The 21,631-nt window shown below is 38.6% G+C and overlaps 2 protein-coding genes and 1 long non-coding RNA gene across 3 annotated transcripts in view; 2 read left to right on the top strand and 1 right to left on the bottom strand.

Annotated features, from left to right (window-relative positions):
- LOC107725758 (selection and upkeep of intraepithelial T-cells protein 4-like) overlaps positions 1-8,063 on the top strand; it is a 10,070-nt gene extending 2,007 nt beyond the window's left edge. Inside the window, exons 3-8 of the mRNA XM_016535146.1 lie at positions 1,187-1,230; positions 2,676-3,002; positions 4,283-4,573; positions 6,176-6,295; positions 6,413-6,446; positions 6,997-8,063. Coding sequence (XP_016390632.1) covers positions 1,187-1,230; positions 2,676-3,002; positions 4,283-4,573; positions 6,176-6,295; positions 6,413-6,446; positions 6,997-7,027 — 847 coding nt within the window. The 3' untranslated portion in view covers positions 7,028-8,063. The remainder of the gene's footprint in view (positions 1-1,186; positions 1,231-2,675; positions 3,003-4,282; positions 4,574-6,175; positions 6,296-6,412; positions 6,447-6,996) is intronic.
- Positions 8,064-9,124: 1,061 nt separating this feature from the next.
- Positions 9,125-21,631, top strand: part of LOC107725774 (uncharacterized) — a 14,905-nt gene continuing 2,398 nt past the window's right edge. Inside the window, exons 1-2 of the long non-coding RNA XR_001638157.1 lie at positions 9,125-9,192; positions 20,342-20,518. This is a non-coding gene — a long non-coding RNA (uncharacterized LOC107725774). The remainder of the gene's footprint in view (positions 9,193-20,341; positions 20,519-21,631) is intronic.
- On the bottom strand, positions 10,874-15,241 carry LOC107725773 (frizzled-4-like). Its single transcript, XM_016535168.1, has 2 exons — positions 14,846-15,241; positions 10,874-13,091 (listed from the first exon to the last, which is right to left on the bottom strand). The coding sequence occupies exons 1-2, from the start codon at positions 15,004-15,006 to the stop codon at positions 11,729-11,731; spliced, it is 1,524 nt and encodes a 507-aa protein (XP_016390654.1). The 5' UTR covers positions 15,007-15,241; the 3' UTR covers positions 10,874-11,728.

Raw genomic sequence — 21,631 nt, 5'->3', positions numbered from 1 at the left:
TGTGTGTTTGTGTGAGTGTGTGTGTGTGTGTGAGTGTGAGTGTGTGTGTGTGTGTGTGTGTGTGTGTGTGTGTGTGTGGTACTTGTGAAGATAACTAGTGTTGTCACTAGTTTTAAAGGCTTATAGATAATCCAGATGATGTTTCTGAGTTTTTTTTTTTTTATGGGTTTAGGAGATAAATATAATTAATCTAATAGAAAAACAATGGAAGATGTCTTCACTAATATGGTTTGTAAGATCTCTCTTGTGTACAAAAGAGAAAGTGTGTGTTAGTTGTTTATGGATCACTTATTTCTTAAACTAAGAGGGAAGTAGACTTCAAAGCGTGGCTGCTAGTGTCTGATGTGTTTGTATTTGCATTTATAGACCAGTCCAAGAATACCAGGAAATTATGTTTTTCCTGCTTGCATTGCATCGTGCTGCAGTTTTTGTTTGACAGGCCTCTCATGTTGTTTAGAGGGATTTTGTTCCTGGTCGTTGCATCTTAAAAATGCGCTCAGGTGCTTTCAGGGCCGTGAACACAGCAGTTTAAATGATAATATATTTCTGCCAAGCTAATGCCAGACATTCAGATCTCCTGTTTCAGTTCAACATTCAGTCATATTGACATCGTTTTATACGTCATTTAATAATGTTGCAGCCACAAAGTCCACAGATCAGAAACAGACACTTAATCCATTTCTGCTGCACATGATATGATATCCTCTTTCAAATTCTCACAGGATTAGTTTATACTACAAATCAGGCTTATTATGAGGAAGTGAGATGTCGTACCATTTGCTTAGTTATAATAAACCTAACCACATGCTGCAAGAGTTACTATAAGTATAAAGCTTCCAAAATAAAGAACCATTTTGTGTTCCAAAAAGAACTTTTCAGTGAACAGTTGTTTTTTCTTAGTGTGAAGAACATTCCAAAGAAACTTTTTCAACCTTGGAAAGATTCCATGGATGTTAAAGGTTCTTCATGGAACCATCGATGCAAATAAATGTTATTTTAAGAGTGTAGATCAGTAATCAACACCAAGAAGTCTGTTGTTTAGTGAGTAAGGCCCGATGCTGCAGTTATTTTTGTAAAATCATTTTGAATTGAGTCATGGGACTTTTTTGAGGAATATGCAAATTCCCATGATTGTGAGTGTTCATGCTTGTGTGTCTCTAATCGTTCTTTTTGGTGTTTTTTTTAGCTTGGCCTTGGTCGTGACCACGCTGCTGCTTGCAGCTGCATCTGGTAAGAATGACATTTTGCAGAATTCCACATTTTCACCTGTCAGTGTTTAATAGTAATTTGTCTGAAAAGCCGAACAACCAGCCACCTTTGTAAACAGTTACTAGTGATTTGAAGAGGACTAGCGATGACAATAATGAGCTAAATGTAGAGATTAAAAGAGCAATGTTACGGGAGGATGGATAAGTTTGGATGTAGGGATGAATTACTAGAAGCCGTAGGAGTTGGGGAATGCACCTCTACACCAGAAAGTTAAAAGAACAAGGAAGCAAAACTCGGACAGTAAGAAAAGCACTTGTAAACCACTGAAATAAGTCATGGAGAATCACCCTGATTGAAACAAACATGCCTTTACACCCACAAACACACACGTTCAGCTGCATTTGAACATACCAGAGACTTCAACTATATTTAAATACACTTAAAAAGGACTTGTACCCACAATCTTTACTAAACATGGCAGTGTTTCTGACACATGTAATAGTAGAAGACATTGTCGCTGCTATCAAAGGTTCCCTGTTTAAAAGGGAACCCCAATAAAAGCAAAAATAATTTTTTAAAATTTATAATTTATATATATATATACTACAAACAATAAGTAATATTTGTGTGTGTGTGTGTATATGTGTGTATAATATATGTATTACACAATAAGTAGTGTATGTTGTATGCATATATATATATATATATATAAAGATGCCATTAAACAAATATTAAAATACACTTTTTCTACATTAATTTGAAGATTAAATGTGAAATTATTGCAATATAAAAGCATATTTAAAAACTTTAATGTTAGTTGCAATTAATCGCGATTAATTTCAGAAAAATGTGCGATTAATTAGTTAATTTTTTAACTTTTCTACATTAATTTGAAGATTAAATGTGAAATTATTGCAATATAAAAGCATATTTAAAAACTTTAATGTTAGTTGCAATTAATCGCGATTAATTTCAGAAAAATGTGCGATTAATTAGTTAATTTTTTAACTTATTGACAGCACTATACATAATATAATATATAAACTATTATATATTAATATATATAATAAACTATATATATATATATATATAATATATATAATAAAATTATTGTGTGTAACATAATGTATATATACTATTATTTTTAAGTTACTATTATTAAGTTTATATATTTATATAAGCTATTCTATATATACTAACTTTTGCAGACATTTTTCAGCAATGGTTGAGTTACAGGTCTTATAGAGTTTTATCGTTCTGCTTGCAAATGAGAGATCTTGTATCTGTGTAATTATCTAGTCAGTAGCACAATGCTATTAACAGTGCAAACAGCAAACTGAGTGCATGTTACTATTTAGACTGAAGTATACCTGCCTTATTATAACCAGCTGTAATAATAATCAGTGTCGACTGAAATGCTTCTGAAATTTGAGTTGTTTCTGTCATGTTGTTGTGTGTTTGTTTAGGTGTGAGCGATGCAGCGATGAACATCACGGCTGTTTTGGGTCACAGCGTTACATTCAGATGTCCTTCGAACCACAGCAGACCTGTTGAACGCTTGTACATACAGAGAGTTATAAAAGATAAAGAAGACATGTACATCAATGGGTTTACTAATGGCCGCGAAATGCCAGGGAAGGGTTACCAGAGCAGAACCAAAGTGAACGCAATGGACTACAGCATGGAGATGAGAAACATCTCAGTCGGTGATGAAGGATCGTACATTTGTGTTTTTGTTTTCGTCGACAAAGCGTACAAACCTGAAATCTCAGAGATTATCCTCAAAGTCACAGGTATGACACAAGATACAGACAACAGGGTCGGGTTAAATTCAGAATGGGGAAGTTGTAGCCTAATGGTTAGAGAGTCGGACTCGTAACCCAAAGGTTGCGGGTTCGAGTCTCGTACCGGCAGGGATTGTAGGTGGGGGGAGTGAATGTACAGCTCTCTCCCACCTTCAATACCACGACCCCCAAATGCTCCCCGGGCGCCGCAGCAAAAAAAATGGCTGCCCACTGCTCCGGGTGTGTGTTCACGGTGTGTGTGTGTTCACTGCTGTGTGTGTGCACTTTGGATGGGATAAATGCAGAGTGCTAATTCCGAGTCTGGGTCATCATACTTGGCCACATGTCACGTCACTTCACTCACTCAGAATTGAAGAATCGGATCATATTCAGATTATGAGCGTGAATCTGAATCAAATCGACCGCAACAGACAGGAAGTTGAATTAGAATTTGAATCTGAATGACAGAAAGAGGAATTTACTGAAGTGCAATTCAAAGTAACAGAAATTTCAAAAAGACAATACAAAAATAATTACATTATTAATTTTGGCTAGTTATGCCTATTTATTACCTGATATGTAGAATATATTTTATCCCAAATTTTCAGATATTCCTCTAAACTAAGTTTAATACTGTCAAAACAATTAACAGCCATCAGTACAAATTATTGTACAAAAAATTATACCACACCGTTTCCAGATAAAAAGAATCATATTAACATAGGCCTACATTTTTTTTATTTTATTAAGGAAATTAGAGCATTCTGGCAAATTAGTAAATATTATTTCTGTGAATACTCAGTATGTTATGCACGAGAATATATGTTTATATGTAATTCATACTAAAGTATGAAATGCATTGTTAAAAATGACACTTAATTGTCTACTTTCTGAATTTTGTATGCATCCCATTAGGTACTTAAATTCAAATGCAATTCAGATTTTGAGCCATTCTCATTTCAGTTCTGAATGATGCATAACCTTGATAAACTCCTGCAGTGTGTTTGTGTGTTCATGTGTGAATAATGCAGCCATTCTGCGAAAATATCATTTGAATATGCGTATATAGCCTATTTGTGTGTGTGTGTTTGTACGTCTGTTGGTTTATTTGCGTATGTAAGTCTGTCTGCGGGGGAGCGCATGCTTGTTCGCATTGGAAACTCACTGCTGACTAAGGATTCTGGGATGGTTGCATTGACGTGGGTTTTGGGGAAGTGAAACGTTGCAGGGGGGGAACCTCTCCGGATCTCTAAAATGTCACTTATTCCACTGTTCTCTTCTTTTTACAGCCGAGTACAGCGTCCCCACAATCACACCTGACTGCAGTGAACATAGACGCGGCGTCAGCGGCACGGGGATGAGCTGTCACTTAAGCTGCTCGGCGGTGGGAGGATACCCACAGAGCACCGTCAGATGGGCGGGGCTTAATCCAAGTCTGACGAATGTATTTTACAACTGGAGTTTAGCACATAACGACTCCAAAACATGGACCATCAACCAAACCATCATGTACAACTGCGACCAGCCAGCCAATGTCAGCTGTGCCGTAGGGGGCGCTGTTTCCCACACCATCACCATATGTAAGTGTGTTGGATGTTAAAGGAGACATATTATGCCCCTATTTACAATATGTAATATAAGTCTCTGGTGTCCCCAGAATGTGTCTGTGAAGTTTCAGCTCAAAATACTCCACAGATAATGTATTATATCATTTTGAAAATGCCTATTTTGAGTGGAAGCAGAAACACTGTTTTTCGGGCCTGTCTCTTTAAATGCAAATGAGCTGCTGCTCCCCGCCCCCTTTTCCAGAATAGAGCTCCACCATTATAGCTCGGACCTGCTAAAAACATCTGTTATTATAAAGCGGGTAGTTCCGGTGCTTGATTCTGATTGGCTGAGCCGCGTTTGAAGCTGTTGTAAATGACTCTACAAAGTAACATACACCTTTGTTTACGTTTGTCTGTTGCAACCACAACTGTTTCTGAGGAACTACATTGTTTGGTGGAAGAATACTGTTTTTATTAATATCATTACACTTTATTTGCTCTGTTTTATTTTGTGAAACCTTACTACGTATATGGAATAACCGTTTTATAACTCCGCTTCTCGTCGTGCCTAACAACGCCCCTTAGCTGTTATAAATTCACTGTAAACCACCGCTTCTTGGGGCTTATTGCTTTATTATAACTCACCCAAAAGATGTGTGAAGGATCTACGGATTCTTTGTAGCAGCCTGTGTGTGTTGAGTCCACCTTTTTTATTATTCCATTTAATCATACAATCATTTATAATCATTTAAATACTCATTTCATTTATATTTTCCCCCCCCCCCCCATTGTTGTTTAGTCTTATGATGTGTGGTTTCAAGGGCTATTTCTCTTCATGAATAAGAGATAAGAGGGAATGTTTATGGGAATTCAAGGTTTATGGGATGTTGTTGTGAAGCAGTAATTTTCCATTGCTATTGATTGTGGTATAATAACACTTGTTGGATTTGTGTTTTTCAGACGAAGTCTGAGCATTGAAACATACGCAATTAAGACTATTCAATAAACTCTGATAGAAGACTGTTATTATAGTTTTGAGTACCAGACAACTTTGCTGACTAGTTGTTCTGTTACAAGACAAAACGGATATTATCTGACAGGATCTGGCTGGATCTGATGTTAATTTTTGGGTGAACTGTTCCAGGGGTCATCCTCATGCGAGGGACCCCTATCCTAAAATTCAAAAGTCATCTATAAATTTTCATGCTTAAAAGACCCAGTTTATACTAATTTTAGTATTAGAATTTAATTAGTTTAATATATACTATACCAATTAAAAATAATATTTGGAGAATAAATATAATTTTTTTCCTACTCACCATAGTACTGTACTGTTAGATGTATTATTATCATTTTTTAATTGTTTACTTAACATTACTTATTTTGAATCAGTTTTTCTATTTATTCATATGCATCTCATTTTTTTTTAGTTATTTATTTTAAACAATTTTCTGTTTTAATTTATTTTCATCTAATTTATTTCTTATTTATTTTAATCAAATTGTTAAGTATCCGAATCACATTTTTATTATTTATTTGAATCTATTTATAAATTTATTCAAATCTATTTGATTTATTTTGACATTTTTTACACTGTTTTTTAAACTTTTCGACTTTTTTGTTGTCTTCTTGCAGGTCAAACAGAATCTTTCCCACTTCGAGTGATCGCAGCTATTGCTTTTGTGGTTGTGTTTGTCCTGTTACTTATTTTTGTTGTGGTGATGAAGTGCTACTTTGGAAGACCACCAACCTCAGGTACACAAGAACACACAAACTGATTTATCAGGAGACATCAAACTACATGAGTTATTAGTAACCCTTCAAATCTCCATTAGACATCTGAACATGTTTTTTCATGTCTCTCTTCCACAGAGGATCGAGTTGAGGGAGCTGACGTTCCTTTAGCGTAGGTATCTTCTCACTACGTTCTCATATCACCAAAGCAGTAGTTCACCCAAAAATGTTTTTACATTTACTCACATCTTCTTTCAAATCTGTACGAGAAATATAGCGAATGAATGAGTGGCTGTTTTCCAGGCAATTACAATGAACAATGAAAAAAATAAATACATAAAATAGACATTAAATAAGATAAAAATATATAATTGTAAATAAAATCAAAACATTTAATTTAAGCTAGCTGACAAGGCAATATTTCTCAATTTCATTTAGTTTAACTTGATGTAATAAAATAACAAAACTGTATTCTATATGCACTATATTCCACATCTTCTGAAGTCATCTGATAACTTTGTGTGAGATGCAGAATGAAATTGAACTCACTGAAAATCTTGACATTGATTTTGCATGGAAAATAGCCACTAGAACATTCAAATTTGTAATTAAAAGTAATTAATTTGGTTGATTTTTGGGTGAACTGTTCCTTTCGTACTCAACTGATGTCATGTACCATTAACGCCAAGAATAACCAATGAAATTCCTGTATTTCTAACTAGCGACTGCCATTCACAACTTCAGAGCGTCTGAGACGTGACGACGAAACACTCAGGAGATTTTCGCCATTCTGTCAAGCGGAAGTGCTTCAGCACCCAGAGATATAGGGACAATTGTCCAGCTGAGCGTTGTGTCTCTAAAGCGGCTTCACTTCCGTATTGAAGCAGGCCCCGACCGACGCTTTCACGAAGCAATGCTGGACTGTCCTGGCACATTTGAACAAGCTTTTAAGAACGCTCCCTTCCTTTCCCCAGTGATTCATTTGGAAGAGCACATCATTTCCCCGGTGTCCTGAAGATGCAGTGGGCTTGTTTTCATTTGGGTGCAAATTTATTTCAGGTTTATGTTGCCGGAAGAGGGATTTATAATGGTGCTTATTAAAAGATTCAAAGTTTCATGGCTAAAATTGCTCTGTATACTTCACAATCTCCCGTATTTCTCAGATTGTGGCACTTTATTCCAAGGAGAGGGTATTTTAAAGTTCAGAACTTTTTCAATGACTGAACTGAAGTAAATATGCTGATTTGGGCCAGTTGTATGGTTGATACAATAACCAAGACAGTTTTGATGACTGTTGTCTATGTTCATTTAAGAATATGATGTTGAAATGGTCTTACGCTGGCACATTTCATTAGCTTCTAGAAGCCGATTTATTTGAAGCTTTATTTTTTAAAGCCAGTTCTCAGACGAGCTAAAGAACCATAATTCATAGAAATCAAATACAGTTACATGATTTTGCTGGTCATTCCCCAAAATGCATGTTTACCGTCGCATTACTGTACGCCAACCTGCTATGTGATGTCCACATCTGTCTGTTCATGTGTACAGTACTGACTTTTTTACTTTTCTACTCCACCGCACTGACATTTAGAATATTTTTTTTTATTGTGAAACTGTTCTCAAGTTTACAGTAATGGCTGGGATATTTATTTTTCAATTAAAACGAAATCTGTTTCCGTGTGGAAATGTCTTATGCACTTTGCTTTCTGACTGCTTGAAGACTCTTACTGTAATTTATGACTAAATTATTCTGTGTATTTCTCAAAAAATAAGATGAAATAAAAAATAAAATAAAAATCTGTTTGTCAGTGATCCCTGACTAATTTCCTAATTAGCATCTCAAATTAAAGATTTTCAGTAGTTAGCTTTTCAGAAACGTTTTATGCTGGTCCTTTTGCTGGTCCTTTGCTGGTTTATGCTGGTCCTTTTGCTGGTCCTTTGCTGGTTTATGCTGGTCCTTTTGCTGGTCCTTTGCTGGTTTATGCTGGTCCTTTTGCTGGTCCTTTGCTGGTTTATGCTGGTCCTTTGCTGGTTTATGCTGGTCCTTTGCTGGTTTATGCTGGTCCTTTGCTGGTTTATGCTGGTCCTTTGCTGGTTTATGCTGGTCCTTTTGCTGGTTTATGCTGGTCCTTTGCTGGTTTATGCTGGTCCTTTTGCTGGTTTATGCTGGTCCTTTTGCTGGTTTATGCTGGTCCTTTTGCTGGTTTATGCTGGTCCTTTTGCTGGTTTATGCTGGTCCTTTTGCTGGTTTATGCTGGTCCTTTTGCTGGTTTATGCTGGTCCTTTGCTGGTTTATGCTGGTCCTTTGCTGGTTTATGCTGGTCCTTTGCTGGTTTAAACTGGTCCTTTGCTGGTTTATGCTGTTCCTTTGCTGGTTTATGCTGGTCCTTTGCTGGTTTATGCTGTTCCTTTGCTGGTTTATGCTGGTCCTTTTGCTGGTTTATGCTGGTCCTTTTGCTGGTTTATGCTGGTTCTTTTGCTGGTTTATGCTGGTCATGTGCTGGCAAAGGACCAGCATAAACCAGCAAAGGACCAGCATAAACCAGCAAAGGACCAGCATAAACCAGCAAAGGACCAGCATAAACCAGCAAAGGACCAGCTTAAACCAGCATCCCAGCGTCAAAACATACCTAACCAGCATATGCTGGTTTTTTCAACAGAGATCAGGGTTAGCATATCGCTAATATTTTTTTATAATAACCTATTTCTTGTGCGCATGCGTCGAGCGTATGTACGCGAAAAAAATAAATAATAACTGAATGTGAATAGTTCACGTTCAAGTGTGTGTTTAGTTTTAACCAGTAGGGGGGTTACCAGAAAAAGTCCATTAGTAGCCTAGTTAGCGGTTAGCGCTGGTTGAGTTGACAGTAGTTTGTCTGTGGTTCCAGTGAGTTCTACAACATTTCCAAGTGTTTTATGTAAGTACATTTACAAGACATCGTATTTTGAAGGCTGTAAGTATTAGCTAGTCTCCACAATTAAACGTGTTGTAGGGTCTGTTTTCAAAATGCTTCAAGGAGTTAATATTAACTGTAATAAGCTATATTTGTTTTTAAGATCAGTTAGATAGTAATAGTAGAGCTTAGTAGAGTTTACAACCCTGATTGGTTGGTTGTTGTATGGATTGAACATGTCTTATGATCCCAGAAAGACAGGGATGTACGTCTGCAAGATGTCTGTTAAAGATCGCTTCATCTGGAAAGCATCTAAACATCTGATAGACGTCTCTAAGATGTCAGTTTTACATTAATTCTAAATCATAAACATCTTAAAGACATTTTCTAAACGTCTATTTGACTTCTGATAGGAAACGTCCTATAGACATATCGCAGATGAGCAAACATACAAAATACAAAAATACGTCTTGCAGATGTCAAACAGACGTCTCTGTGATGTACGTGTGCTATCAGGGATGTAAGAAATATGTTTACTTTTTTATTTTTAAACTTTTTACTGCCAAGTGCCAAAAGTCTAACTTGACTGAGGGCTATGGGCTGAAAGTAAATGTTGTATTATATTCAACTATATTAGAATTGAATCAAATTAAATGTTAAAACAAAACAAAAATGTTAACACAAAAAGATACGTTAGAAATGAAGATATGCTTCAATGGTGTGTTTCCCCTCTATTTTCCCCCACAAGAAAGTGGAAATGATGGGCCAAATTAAAGGTCATCACGGGCCAGTCTGGGAATCTTTTCTCTGATGGACACAATAAAGTCCCACTTTTTCTTTTGTTTTACATTATGACAGTAAATGCGTTGCAAATGCCACTTCATGTTCATTTCAAAAGTAGCATTTACTGTTATTGTAGCATATTTCCTGGAAATTATGCATACAAATATCAGACAACCATCACCGCAACTAATTGTTAAGTGTCTCAAAATTTTACTTTATTGCTGTTTATTATATAAAGATATACATTTGAAAATAAAATCTGGTGATTTTTAAAGGGATGCAACACAAATCTAAAAGTAATTTTCATTGCATGTCACTGCAAAAGTCTGTTGTTCTGTAATAGGTTTATCTGTAGTGCTTCAAATGACCAGTAGGGAGCAGCATCATATTAGAAACTGAGTGATGTGACTTTTGTGAAACATTTTAATCCACAATCATTAGATAAAAACAGGTATTTATTCTAAACTGACCATTTACCCGACTATGCAAATGTTTTGGGTCATGAAACATGGTCATTTAAAATTCCCATATTGATAATGTAGCCTATATCTATGTTTAGTTTCACTCAGCGTATTAAAGCATTTCAAGACTAACCACCCATGAAAGAGCTAAAACCATCTGACATTGTCTTACAAGAAACCCTGAGGCGGGTGTGGTGACCCCGAGGGGGAAAGTTGGACCGGAGGATAAATCTTTGTCCAAATCATTCTGGGTGGAGGAATTTTAAAACGACCTAAAAAAAGAGTCAAGCCACTAATGCCCCAAACAATCCTTTAATTCCTACATAGTCCAGATTTACTAGGGTCACAAGGTGTGTGAACCTACAGGAGTTTTAATAGTGAAGTATACCTCAATAAACAAAAGATGCACATGGACTCTGGAATTGATTTTCAAAGTTTAATTTTTCATTTGATACAAAAGCATTCTTAAATAAATTCATTTTTGTTCAGTTTCTTAGTTTTTACAAAGATAAATTAGCATTTCATAACACAAAAATAACACATTACAACTACAAACATCAGTTTATGTACAAATGGATCCAGAAGTCCTTCATGAAATCCAGGACTGTACCACCTGCATGTGAGTTTTTGAGGCACTTTTAAAAGGTTTAAGAGTTTATCATCGGTCAATACATTCATCGACCCTACGGGAGGCCCGTACGGCACGGTCAGTGATTGTCACGTGTCATTTTCAGAGTGAATGTGTGTCTGACAGCGCCAAAAAAACAAAACAAAAAGTCCCATCATAGCTTTGTCATATCAAAAATAGACTAACTAAATAGTGAAGGAAATCTCTGCTATAATGCGTTCACGTTTTGTTGAGTTTCTGACCTGTAAAAACCATTCATGGAAACTCGCTTGAGCATTGTGACGTCGTGCAAGACGTAAAATGACAGGAAAATGTCAACAGTTAAAGTTAGTTAGCAACCTCTACACATACTTCTGACATGCCATTGCACACTTTCTGCTTCAATTTTTCGCATATCCAACACGATGTGAACGTAGCATTAACAAGTCTCGTAAGCATTCCGGCAGCTGTGACGTGTTGAGAGGTAAACGGCGCTGATCGCTGAGGAGTAAAGAACTACGTTTCCCAGAATCGGTTGAGTAGCTCGTCCACGAAAACGAAGGCACTTCAGTGAGAGTTTGACGTAGTGCATATTTAAACGGAAAAACTGCTGCAACAGGACCGTCCAGTGTAAGATCATCTTAAGAACATTTCACGTAAAGTGAACGAACGATAGTGCTACATGGGCGTGGGCGCCTCTGTCTCTTTATCACACAACCGTCTCGTTGCCTTTGCCCGGTTTGACCCAGCCATTGGCGGTCCGTTTGACGCGATTGTTTCGGCCAGTGTGCACGAGTCGGTGGGAACATCGCTGCCACGTGTGAAGCGTTTTGGCGGACCAAACCCACATTCCTGATGTGATTCCCACCAGCAGAGACATAAAAATCCGCAGCATCTCCGCCGCCATGTACGAATTCCTTGCCGACTGGCGAAAGTCGGCCCAATTGGAGATTTCGTAGAAGTAGCACGCAATGACGCAAGTGGCCGGCACTGTGTAGAGCACTGAAAACACGCCAATTTTTACCATCAGCCGCTCTAGCTTGTCTGTCTTCGTCCCGTCCTTTTGCAAATTAGAGCGGATTTTGAACAGCGCAACCAAGCCGGCGGCAATGAACAGCGTCCCGATTACCAAGTACGTAAATAGCGGAGCGACTACGAAACCGGTAAGAGCGTCTAGGTTCTGATTGCCCACGTAACACATCCCAGAGAGGTCGTCAGCGTCCACCAGCCGCATGATGAGGATGACGATGGTCTTGACGGCGGGAATGGCCCAAGCCGCGATGTGGAAGTACGAACTGTGCATTTCGATGGCCTCGTGACCCCACTTCAGCCCGGCTGCCAGGAACCACGTGAGTGTCAGGATCACCCACCAGATTGAGCTCGCCATGCCGAAGAAATACGTGAGGAGGAAGACGATGGCACAGCCTGTGTTCTTCAAGCCCTCGTGCACTAGCACGGGTACAGCCGCTTCTTCCAGGTCGCAGGAGATGCGCTCGCGGCCGACGGTCAGCCGCACGATGTAGCCCACGCTGTAGATGTTGCAGCACATGCTGAGGAAAATAATAGGTCGTTCCGGGTAGGAAAACCGCGAGGAGTCCACTAGGAAGGTCAGGACGGTGAACGTGGTGGAGATGAAGCAGAGAACCGCCCACACCACCATCCACACGTCGGTAAAGACTTTGGCCTGTCGCCGGTACAATCCCATGTCGTATCCGCACTGCAGCGAGCAGCTGCCGCTGCGCTTCACCCATGCATACTGCTCCACGCCGGCACCCAGCGCCATGCACTCCTCCTCCTGCGGCGGCATCGGCCGGACGGCGTGAAACGGCGGGTCCTCGTCGCCCGGACCCTCCATGCACATGTGGTTCTGGTCGTTGGTGGGCGGGAACAGGCTGCAGTTCAAGAGCTCCGGCCACACGAAACCAAACTCCTGCAGGACCGGAAGACACTTCCTCTTTACAGACAAGCACATGCTGCCGCACGGGCCGATCGGGATGGAGCATAAGAAGAACTGCAAGAAAGCAAAGGCGGGGAGAGAATTAGATATTTGCAAACACACAAAATGTTGCTTGGAAAATCAGCAGAGCATCTAAATCCTCATAAGCAGCTCAAGTCTGAGACGTGCACGAATTTGTGCTTTTCAGATGTGTACGAATTTGTGCTTTTCACATGCACTACTAGCTTTCTAGTAGTGCATGTTTTCGGAAGCTCTACAGGAGAAAAACATTGGTTTGTCACATCATAGACATGCAACGCATGCCGTCTGCAATTTTTCAAGAATTGCATGATTTCAGAAGCTCTAAATGAGAAAAACATTGCTTTGTTGCATTATATGTGTTGCATGTCTAATTGGCACGAATTTGTGCTTTTCAGATGTGTTTTCTAGTAATGCATGTTTTCAGAAGCTCTACAGGAGAAAAACATTGGTTTGTCGCATCACATGGGTGCAGAATCAAATGTGTTTTCTTGTATTGCATGTTTTCAGAAGCTCTAAATGAGCAAGAATACACATGTTGCATATCAAATTTGTGCTTTTGAAATGTGTTTTCTAGTATTTGCATGTTTTTCAAAGCAGTAAATGAGAAAAAAACATCAATTTGTCGCATTATATATGACAGATGGCATGTATTGCATGTCTAAGTGTCACAAATTTGTGCTTTTGAAATGTGTGTTTCTAGTTGCACATTTTCCAAGGCTGTAAAGGAGAAAAACACTGGTTTGTTGGATTATATGTATGCAGATGGCTTTTCAGCTTGGTTTTCTAGTATACAGTAGCATGTTTTCTGAGGCTCTAAAGGAAAAGAAAACATTGCTTTGTTGCATTATGCATGTGTTGCATGTCTGTTGCAAGTGGCAAGGATTTCTGAGTGTTGTATGTTATGGGTTTCCCTGCTGTGTGCACACGTAGGGAAATTCTGCAGTACAGGACTGCACTCAGACGAAGCTACAGACTTTTGCTGTGGTCACATACACTTCAAGAAATCAGCAGTTGTGGATTGAAAAACATGCATCGATATGCCATTTTCTCTCCAAGAGCAGCGTTGGACAGACGTGCTCTCGCTTTAAGATGTTTGTGATAACCGGGCAGCATCTAAAGCAGCTTTAATCACGAGATTCTCCAGCAAACACACACGGGAATCCGAGTGGGAGGTTTCTTCTCCGCGCTGAATCAATAAAACAACAACTGCCTCTGTCTTCAATGCTCACACACACACACACATACACACACACACACACACACACACACACACTTATGACGACTTCATACTGTCCTCAAATTAATCAACTTAGAATTATGCTTAAGCTACTTTATGTTTTTATACACCTTACAGAAAGCTCCTAGTATGTTTACAATTATATTATAAGATAATTTGACCAGTTTATGAACACCTTTCACTAATGCAGACCGACACAATCCGTTTTAAGAGTTTTACGGCATTTATGAGGACAATTCCAGGAATGAAACAAACACACTTGTGTGTGTAGAGCCTGAGTACAGTCTATGATTGTGTGTGTGTGTGTGTGTGTGTGCAAATTCTGGGTAACATTACAAATTTGACCCAGATCTTTTTTACATTATTGTTTGTAAACATTATTGGCATCTTAATAATAACAATAATGATAATAAAAATAATTATTATATTTAATTAATAATACTTATTATTGTTGTTGTCAAAAGCATATAATAATAATAATAATAACCTGTCACAATAATATGATTAATGATAATAATATTGATATTAATATTTTATATATTTATATTATATTTAGTAATTTATGCTAATTTTATAATTCGATTATCATTAATATTATCGTTATAAATCATTAGTTTCCCACCAGGTTCGGCATCTTTGTCACATTGTATCCGAGATCCTGACACATGGAGATGCGGATCGGGTCGCAGCTCATCTCCTCCTCTTCCCCGAACGCGTGCGCGAGCCCCACCGTGAGCGCCAGCAGCGCGAGTCCGGAGCCGAGCCGAGCCATGACACTATCGGTAAAATCCCACCGAATCACGGGGAGCGCGGAAATCCAGCACGAGTTTACCGGAGTTCAGACGCGCCTGGCCAAAACTTAAGCGAGTCCGTTAAAGTGTGAAACGGCACCTTCCCGTTAGTCCCGGTCCGGAATAAAACCTAACGAACTTCCTTAAAGTCCTATCTAGAAATAACAATCATTATCGGGACCGTCCGTGGCTTCTGCGTGCTCCGGTGTGTCCGTGGCGCAGTGGCGCGGATTCTGCCCTGTTGAGGTCTAGACGGAGACGGGACAGCTGTCCCAGGACCCGCGTCAGCCAATCAGAGCGCCAGCTCGAGAATGGGGGCGGGGCTTAGAGTAGCCACAATAACATCACAGAGAAAGTGAGACGCTCCTCTTATTTCATGTTTATCACTCATTTCAGTTTATCTCCTTTTATTTGTAATATTTCCCATATTATTTAAACGATCCATGAATAATGTAAAAAAGAATGTTTTTGTGCTAACGTTTTGAGAACATTTTTAAAAACCATGAATGAACATTCTATTAACGTTACTAGAAGAACGTTGAGAGAACCTTGCCAGAACGTTCTGAATGTGTTCCCTGTTAGCTGGGTTTTTTCGTTATCTTAATAAAGACAGTTATTGAGTGAAGTCCCGCAGGGATCCAAACTCTGATTAAAGTGATCCTTGTGAAGAAACTTCTCTTTTGGACGGAGATTTGGGGGTCTGAACCCAGATTACAAGCATTAGATTGATGCGTCTCCTCCCTCTGTTTCGCCTCACTGGTCACTAACTATCAGAATAAAACCCCCTGCCCAACACCCGGCCTGCTCCCAACCCCCTCCCGTGACCCTGACGGGCGGAGGTCAGCAGTAATTAGCCGTTTTTAAATGACAGACTGGGAAAAAGGAGACAAGCAGGCTGGTATCCATGGAGCAGCTATTAAAATGGTAATGAGCCGATAGATTGTGCTGCAATGCTGTCAGGACGACTATCCCAGCAGCCTTCAGTCGCTTCAGCTGATTGTCCGTGAATATTCTTAGTAATCAAGATGGTTGTAGAATGATAAACATGATGCACAGTATGCAGTGTGTGCGACACAATAGTCTACTGAGAGACATTAGTACTTCAGTGTCGTTTAGTGAAGCCATAATGACTGTAAATGAGCCTAATGTCTGGATGTGTGAAACACAATACACTAATTCTGAGTCATTAGGAGTTAATGATGCACTTCCAAAAATGCTTTAAAATGTGCAATGTGTAAATTAAATAAATATTTGCTCTAATATCAAGAAGGGTTTTATTAATCACACAACAGCAATCAGTAATGATTAGGATTTAAATGAGGTGTTTGGAAAGTTGATCTGATTTTCTCTTGCACCATTGCATGCTCTTCCGATCTTTCATTCAGTCATTCTCCCAAATGCATGCACCAATGTTTTGGATCCAATGTGAGAAAGAGCACATTTTTTTAATGCTTAAGATTTTTTTTTTTTACTAAGTAGTCATAATTAGCTGTGAATAAAACAGTAGACATCTGTGGTATGTCCTCATTCAGATAAGTAAACGCATGTGTGGCAGCTGCTGTGGACAGAATCCAAGTTGAAACAGAAGGAACGTTTGAATCAACAAGATAAAAAAAAAACTTTGTATTGTGTCTAATGAAATCGCAGTGCTGTAGCAGTGTAAAACTTCCCTGTTTAATTAGTACGGTGTCTGAGAAGCGTAACCAAGGCGACAGGGCTTGGCAGCACTTCATCTGAAGTTGGCATGGACACAAACTCTGAAGCTTATTTACTTCAAACACTTTGTTGTTTAAAGAGGTTTACTGATCTGTTGAATTATAACTGAAAACTTTATTGCTCAGAAGTTGCAAGAGTTTTAATGGAGTTCTTATTAGCATATTTTTGTCTCATTTTACACTTCAAATTCATTAGGAGAAATAAAAACTAAACACAAGTCAATCGTGTCGGTGTCGTTTATGAGAAACAATTAGGATATTAAAGGAATATTTCACACAATGATAATTTGCTGAAATTGTACTCACCTTCAGGCCATCCAAGATTAGGATGAGTTTGTTTCTTCATCAAATTTGGAGAAATGTAGCATTGCATCAGTGTCTCAGCAATGGATGCTCTGCAGTGAATGGGTGCCGTCAGAATGAGAGTCCAAACAGCTGATAAAAACATCACAATAATCCACAAGTAATCCACAGCACTCCAGTCCATCAGTTAACATCTGGAGAAGACAAAAGCTGAAACAAATCCAGCATTAAGGTGTTTTTAACTTTAAACCGTTGCTAAAATATGAGTCCATAATCCATAATAACGCTTCCTCAAAAATAATCTGGTCTGAATCAGGAGAGAAATCTGCACAGATCAAGTACCGTTTACAAGCCAAAACAGTCCAAAACACCAATTTTGGTGTGAGAGACAACAGGAGATGGACTTTATCACTGGAGGAAGCGTTATTATGGATTATGGACTGATATTTTGACTGGAAACAATGGTTTAAAATAAAAAAACACCTTAATGATTGATTTGTTTCTTACAAACACGCAGCTTTTGTCTTCTCCAGATGTTAACTGATGGACTGGAGTGCTGTGGATTACTTGTGGATTATTGTGATGTTTTTATCAGCTGTTTGGACTCTCATTCTGACGGCACCCATTCACTGCAGAGCATCCATTGCTGAGACACTGATGCAATGCTACATTTCTCCAAATCTGATGAAGAAACAAACTCATCCTAATCTTGGATGGCCTGAAGGTGAGTAAAGTTTCAGCAAATTTTCATTTTTGCCTTTTAGTGAGATCTTATTTGTGATTTAGGCCTAAGTACGATGAAAACACCCTTGGTTCTTGCAACCAATCAAATCATTCAGTCAAGCAGTCAGAAAATCAAATCAGTTATTTTGTTTAAATCAACCAATTAAACAAGCCAATTTAAGTGTGTGTGTGTGTGTGTGTGTGTTTGTCAGTAGCTGTTTGACAGATGTCTCCTCAAACACATCATAAATCTGAGCTTGTTGGCGAGTTAACCCCCCTCAACCCATATATATCTTTAGACCCATAAGCCTCCAGTGTGTGTGTGTGTGTGTTTGTTGTGGTTGCATTAGAGTGCTTGTCAGAAATATAGTTGTTTTCTGGGAAGGCTGCCGGGCTGCTTGTGGGTTCATGCGTCTCAGAGCAACAAAACCACAACATCTCTCTCGCTCACTCTCTTCATACAGATGCAGTTTTTTCTTAAAAATTAGTGGAATGTTTCTGTATGATTGAAACGCGGCTGCTGCTTTGATTTCAGCTAGTAGCGTGGTTTGTGTGGTCTGCGTGTGTGAAGCTGAAGTTTGCCAAGCAACAAACTACTCATAATTTAAAGTTGTTGAACTACAGCCAAGCAGCCCTTTTAGCACTAAGCTCTTCACAAAGGCTGACTAAATACAGTGAAGTTATTTAAAGGGACTGTATAGGGTGAATTGATGTAAAAAACAACAACAACAAAAAAAACACTATACTATTTGTCATTCTCAGTGTAAAAAAAAAGTACGCTTTTACCTTTTCACTTTCTCACCAGTGGATGCTCTGCAGTGAATGGGTGCCGTCAGAATGAGAGTCCAAACAGCTGATAAAAACATCACAATAATCCACAAATAATCCAAATCCATCATTAAAATGTTTTAACTTTAAACCATTGCTTCCGGCTAAAATACGAGTCCATAATCCATAATAACGCTTCCTCCAGTGAAAAAGTCCATCTCCTGTTGTCTCTACCATCGAAATCCACACACATATTTGTTTAGAGCTGTTTTGGACTGTTTAAACGGTGCTTGATCTGTGCAGATTTCTCTCCTGATTCAGACCAGATGACTTTTTCACTGGAGGAAGCGTTATTGTGGATTATGGACTCGTATTTTAGCAACGGACTTTGGACTCTCAACGGAGTTTGGACTCTCATTCTGACGGCACCCATTCACTGCAGAGCATCCATTGCTGAGACACTGATGCAATGCTACATTTCTCTCCAAACAGCTGATAAAAACATCACAATAATCCACAAGTAATCCACAGCACTCCAGTCCATCAGTTACCATCTGGAGAAGACAAAAGCTGAAACAAATACAGCATTAAGACACTTTTAACTAAAATGCGACTCCATAATCCATAATAACGCTTCCTCCAGTGAAAAAGTGCATCTGCTGTTGTCTCTCACATCAAAATCCAGCCACATATTTGTTTAGAGCTGTTTAAACGCTGCTTGATCTGTGCAGATTTCTCTCCTGATTCAGACCAGATGACTTTTTCACTGGAGGAAGCGTTATTGTGGATTATGGACTCGTATTTTAGCAACGGACTTTGGACTCTCAACGGAGTTTGGACTCTCATTCTGACGGCACCCATTCACTGCAGAGCATCCATTGCTGAGACACTGATGCAATGCTACATTTCTCCAAATCTGATGATGAAACAAAATCATCTACATCCTGGATCTATTCCTTAACTAAATATTTTGCTATAAAAAAGAAGAATGGACAAATTAATCAGTGAATCATTTATTTTGATTCAGTGCATTCAACCATCTGTAAGAACCGATTGAATCAACAGGAAAGTAGTGTTTTGTTGGAGAAAAAACTGACTAAAAACTTTTCACACTGGTTGTGACTAACGCTCAGCGATGTGATGTTTTCCAGGTTTCTATTCTGCTGAGTGCAAATTCCACCCCCTCACTGGGGCGTTATACATGCGGCCATATCTCAAAATACACACACTGCCACTGTGTGTAGACGTCTGAACTGCAGTCATGTGCACACACAATAATGTGTGTTGTTATTCAGTGTGTGGGAGAGTATTTGTGTTGTAGTGTGTGTGTGTAATGTGCCCTCCGGGTATGTTGTGTGTCTGTGTGTGTTATGGTCAGTATGTTCTCTAGCAGGACAATGGAGACAGGAAATGTCTTCTTGGCGATTGGAAGGGAGTTGCTATGCAGTTTTGTATGTGTGTGTGTGGTCTCTGATGCTCAATAGGAAATCCTCCATAATGAAGTATGGGTCAGTAAGAACATGGATTGTTGTTAATTTTGTCTGCTGGTGGTTTTGTTTGTTTATCAGACTTAATTAAGAGACCTTTAATCTAAAATTCTTACTTCAGTACATTTGAAATGATTCCATATCTCATAATGGAATCAAACCAGCATGAGGTCATATAAAGTCAACATAAAACAAACCATTTTACTTCCATTATGTGATGTATTTCCAAATAAAACAGCATATACGATGTGACAAAAAAACAAAAAAACATGAATTTTAATTGCATTTTTTAAAAACCTTTTTATCCAACTGAATTATAGTATACAAAAATCAATGGACATCCATCAGTCATCCTCGGATTTGAACCAGTGACCTTGCTGACCCTGATCCTGAACCATTAGGCCACAGATGACTGCCTTCAGCAAATAAGAAACACATCTGTATGTGGAGGTCTGCAGATCCAGGTGCATGCTGGGAAAGCGGAGCTTAAAGTAAAGGTATGTTTCAAACTATTATATTCATACTATTAATAAAGTATGTATTTACTGTATGCATGCAACATTCTACATTTGCCAACTTGTGCACTATACAAAAAGGGCATTATGTGATAAATTATATCCCACGATGCACTGCGGCTCAAACTGATGTTCCATGAATATCAACCGCAATGTCGTTTTTGACTCATTATTTGGTCTGACTGCAAAACATGTATATATTTACTCAAAATTGGATTAAGTGTTTTATTTTGAGGTTATAATTGCATGTCACTTGTTGAATTAAAAATGCCACAAACTGTGGTCATGTGACAATGACAGCATACTACAGTTTAAAACATTTAGGGTTGTATACTGTTTCATATACTATTATTTAAGTATGCAGTATATGTCCTTTTGTAGTACTTACCTCCCAAAATCTGCTCAGATTAATTTGGATGAGCAATTTGAAAATGATAAACAGATTTTTTTTAGTTGTCTCTAATTGATGGATTTAACTCAAGGATGTCATTATGAAATTAAAGTTGGCGTTAGTGGCCAGACAGAATGAGGTAAGCACCTGTTTATATGCACCAGGCGCTGCGATTGGTCAGATGTATATACTCCACCTCCAAAATTCGTTAGGAATTCCATTAGCGAGCACAGACTTTGAACATGCAGAAAATGATCCTTAAAGTGCCCCTATTATGGGTTATGAAAGGTTCATATTTAGGTTTTGGGAGTCCCCAACAACAGGTTGGCATGCATGCAAGGTCAAAAACACTTTCATTGTCTTATAATATGCATTTATTTTTACCTTACTTGCTCAACGACTCCCAAACGATTCGCTCAACGATTCATTTTTCCAAACCCCTCCTTTGCGTTATGCTAATCTGCGGTGATTGGTCAGATTGGTCTCATTTTCATTTCATCTCGCCTGATAAAGCAGCGTTTGTGAGCGTTGCTTTGTGTACAGCCTTTACCGGGGAAACCGCTATTTTAACCTCTCCAAAAGCGGCACCTAGTGGCAAAGAATGAATTTGCATTTTCATTCAGACCAAAGCTAAAAGACCAACAAGTGGGCGGGCAATATGCTAATGTTTCATGTTGATGTCAACATTAAAGGGGTCATATGAT

The sequence above is a fragment of the Sinocyclocheilus rhinocerous genome, unplaced genomic scaffold (genome assembly GCF_001515625.1).
Source record: "Sinocyclocheilus rhinocerous isolate Xijiao unplaced genomic scaffold, SAMN03320098_v1.1 scaffold215, whole genome shotgun sequence".
Taxonomy (NCBI): Eukaryota; Metazoa; Chordata; class Actinopteri; order Cypriniformes; family Cyprinidae; genus Sinocyclocheilus; species Sinocyclocheilus rhinocerous.
The sequence above is the reverse complement of the archived record's forward strand: the minus strand, read 5'-3'. Positions and strand labels throughout refer to the sequence as shown.

Excerpts from the sequence above, each read along its gene's own strand:
- LOC107725773 (XM_016535168.1), bottom strand. The coding sequence starts at position 15,006 with ATGGCTCGGCTCGGCTCCGGACTCGCGCTGCTGGCGCTCACGGTGGGG. Across the intron at positions 13,092-14,845 it reads CCGAACCTGGTGGGAAACTA|CAAGCAACATTTTGTGTGTT; the intron begins ATGATTTATAAC and ends CTGCTGATTTTC.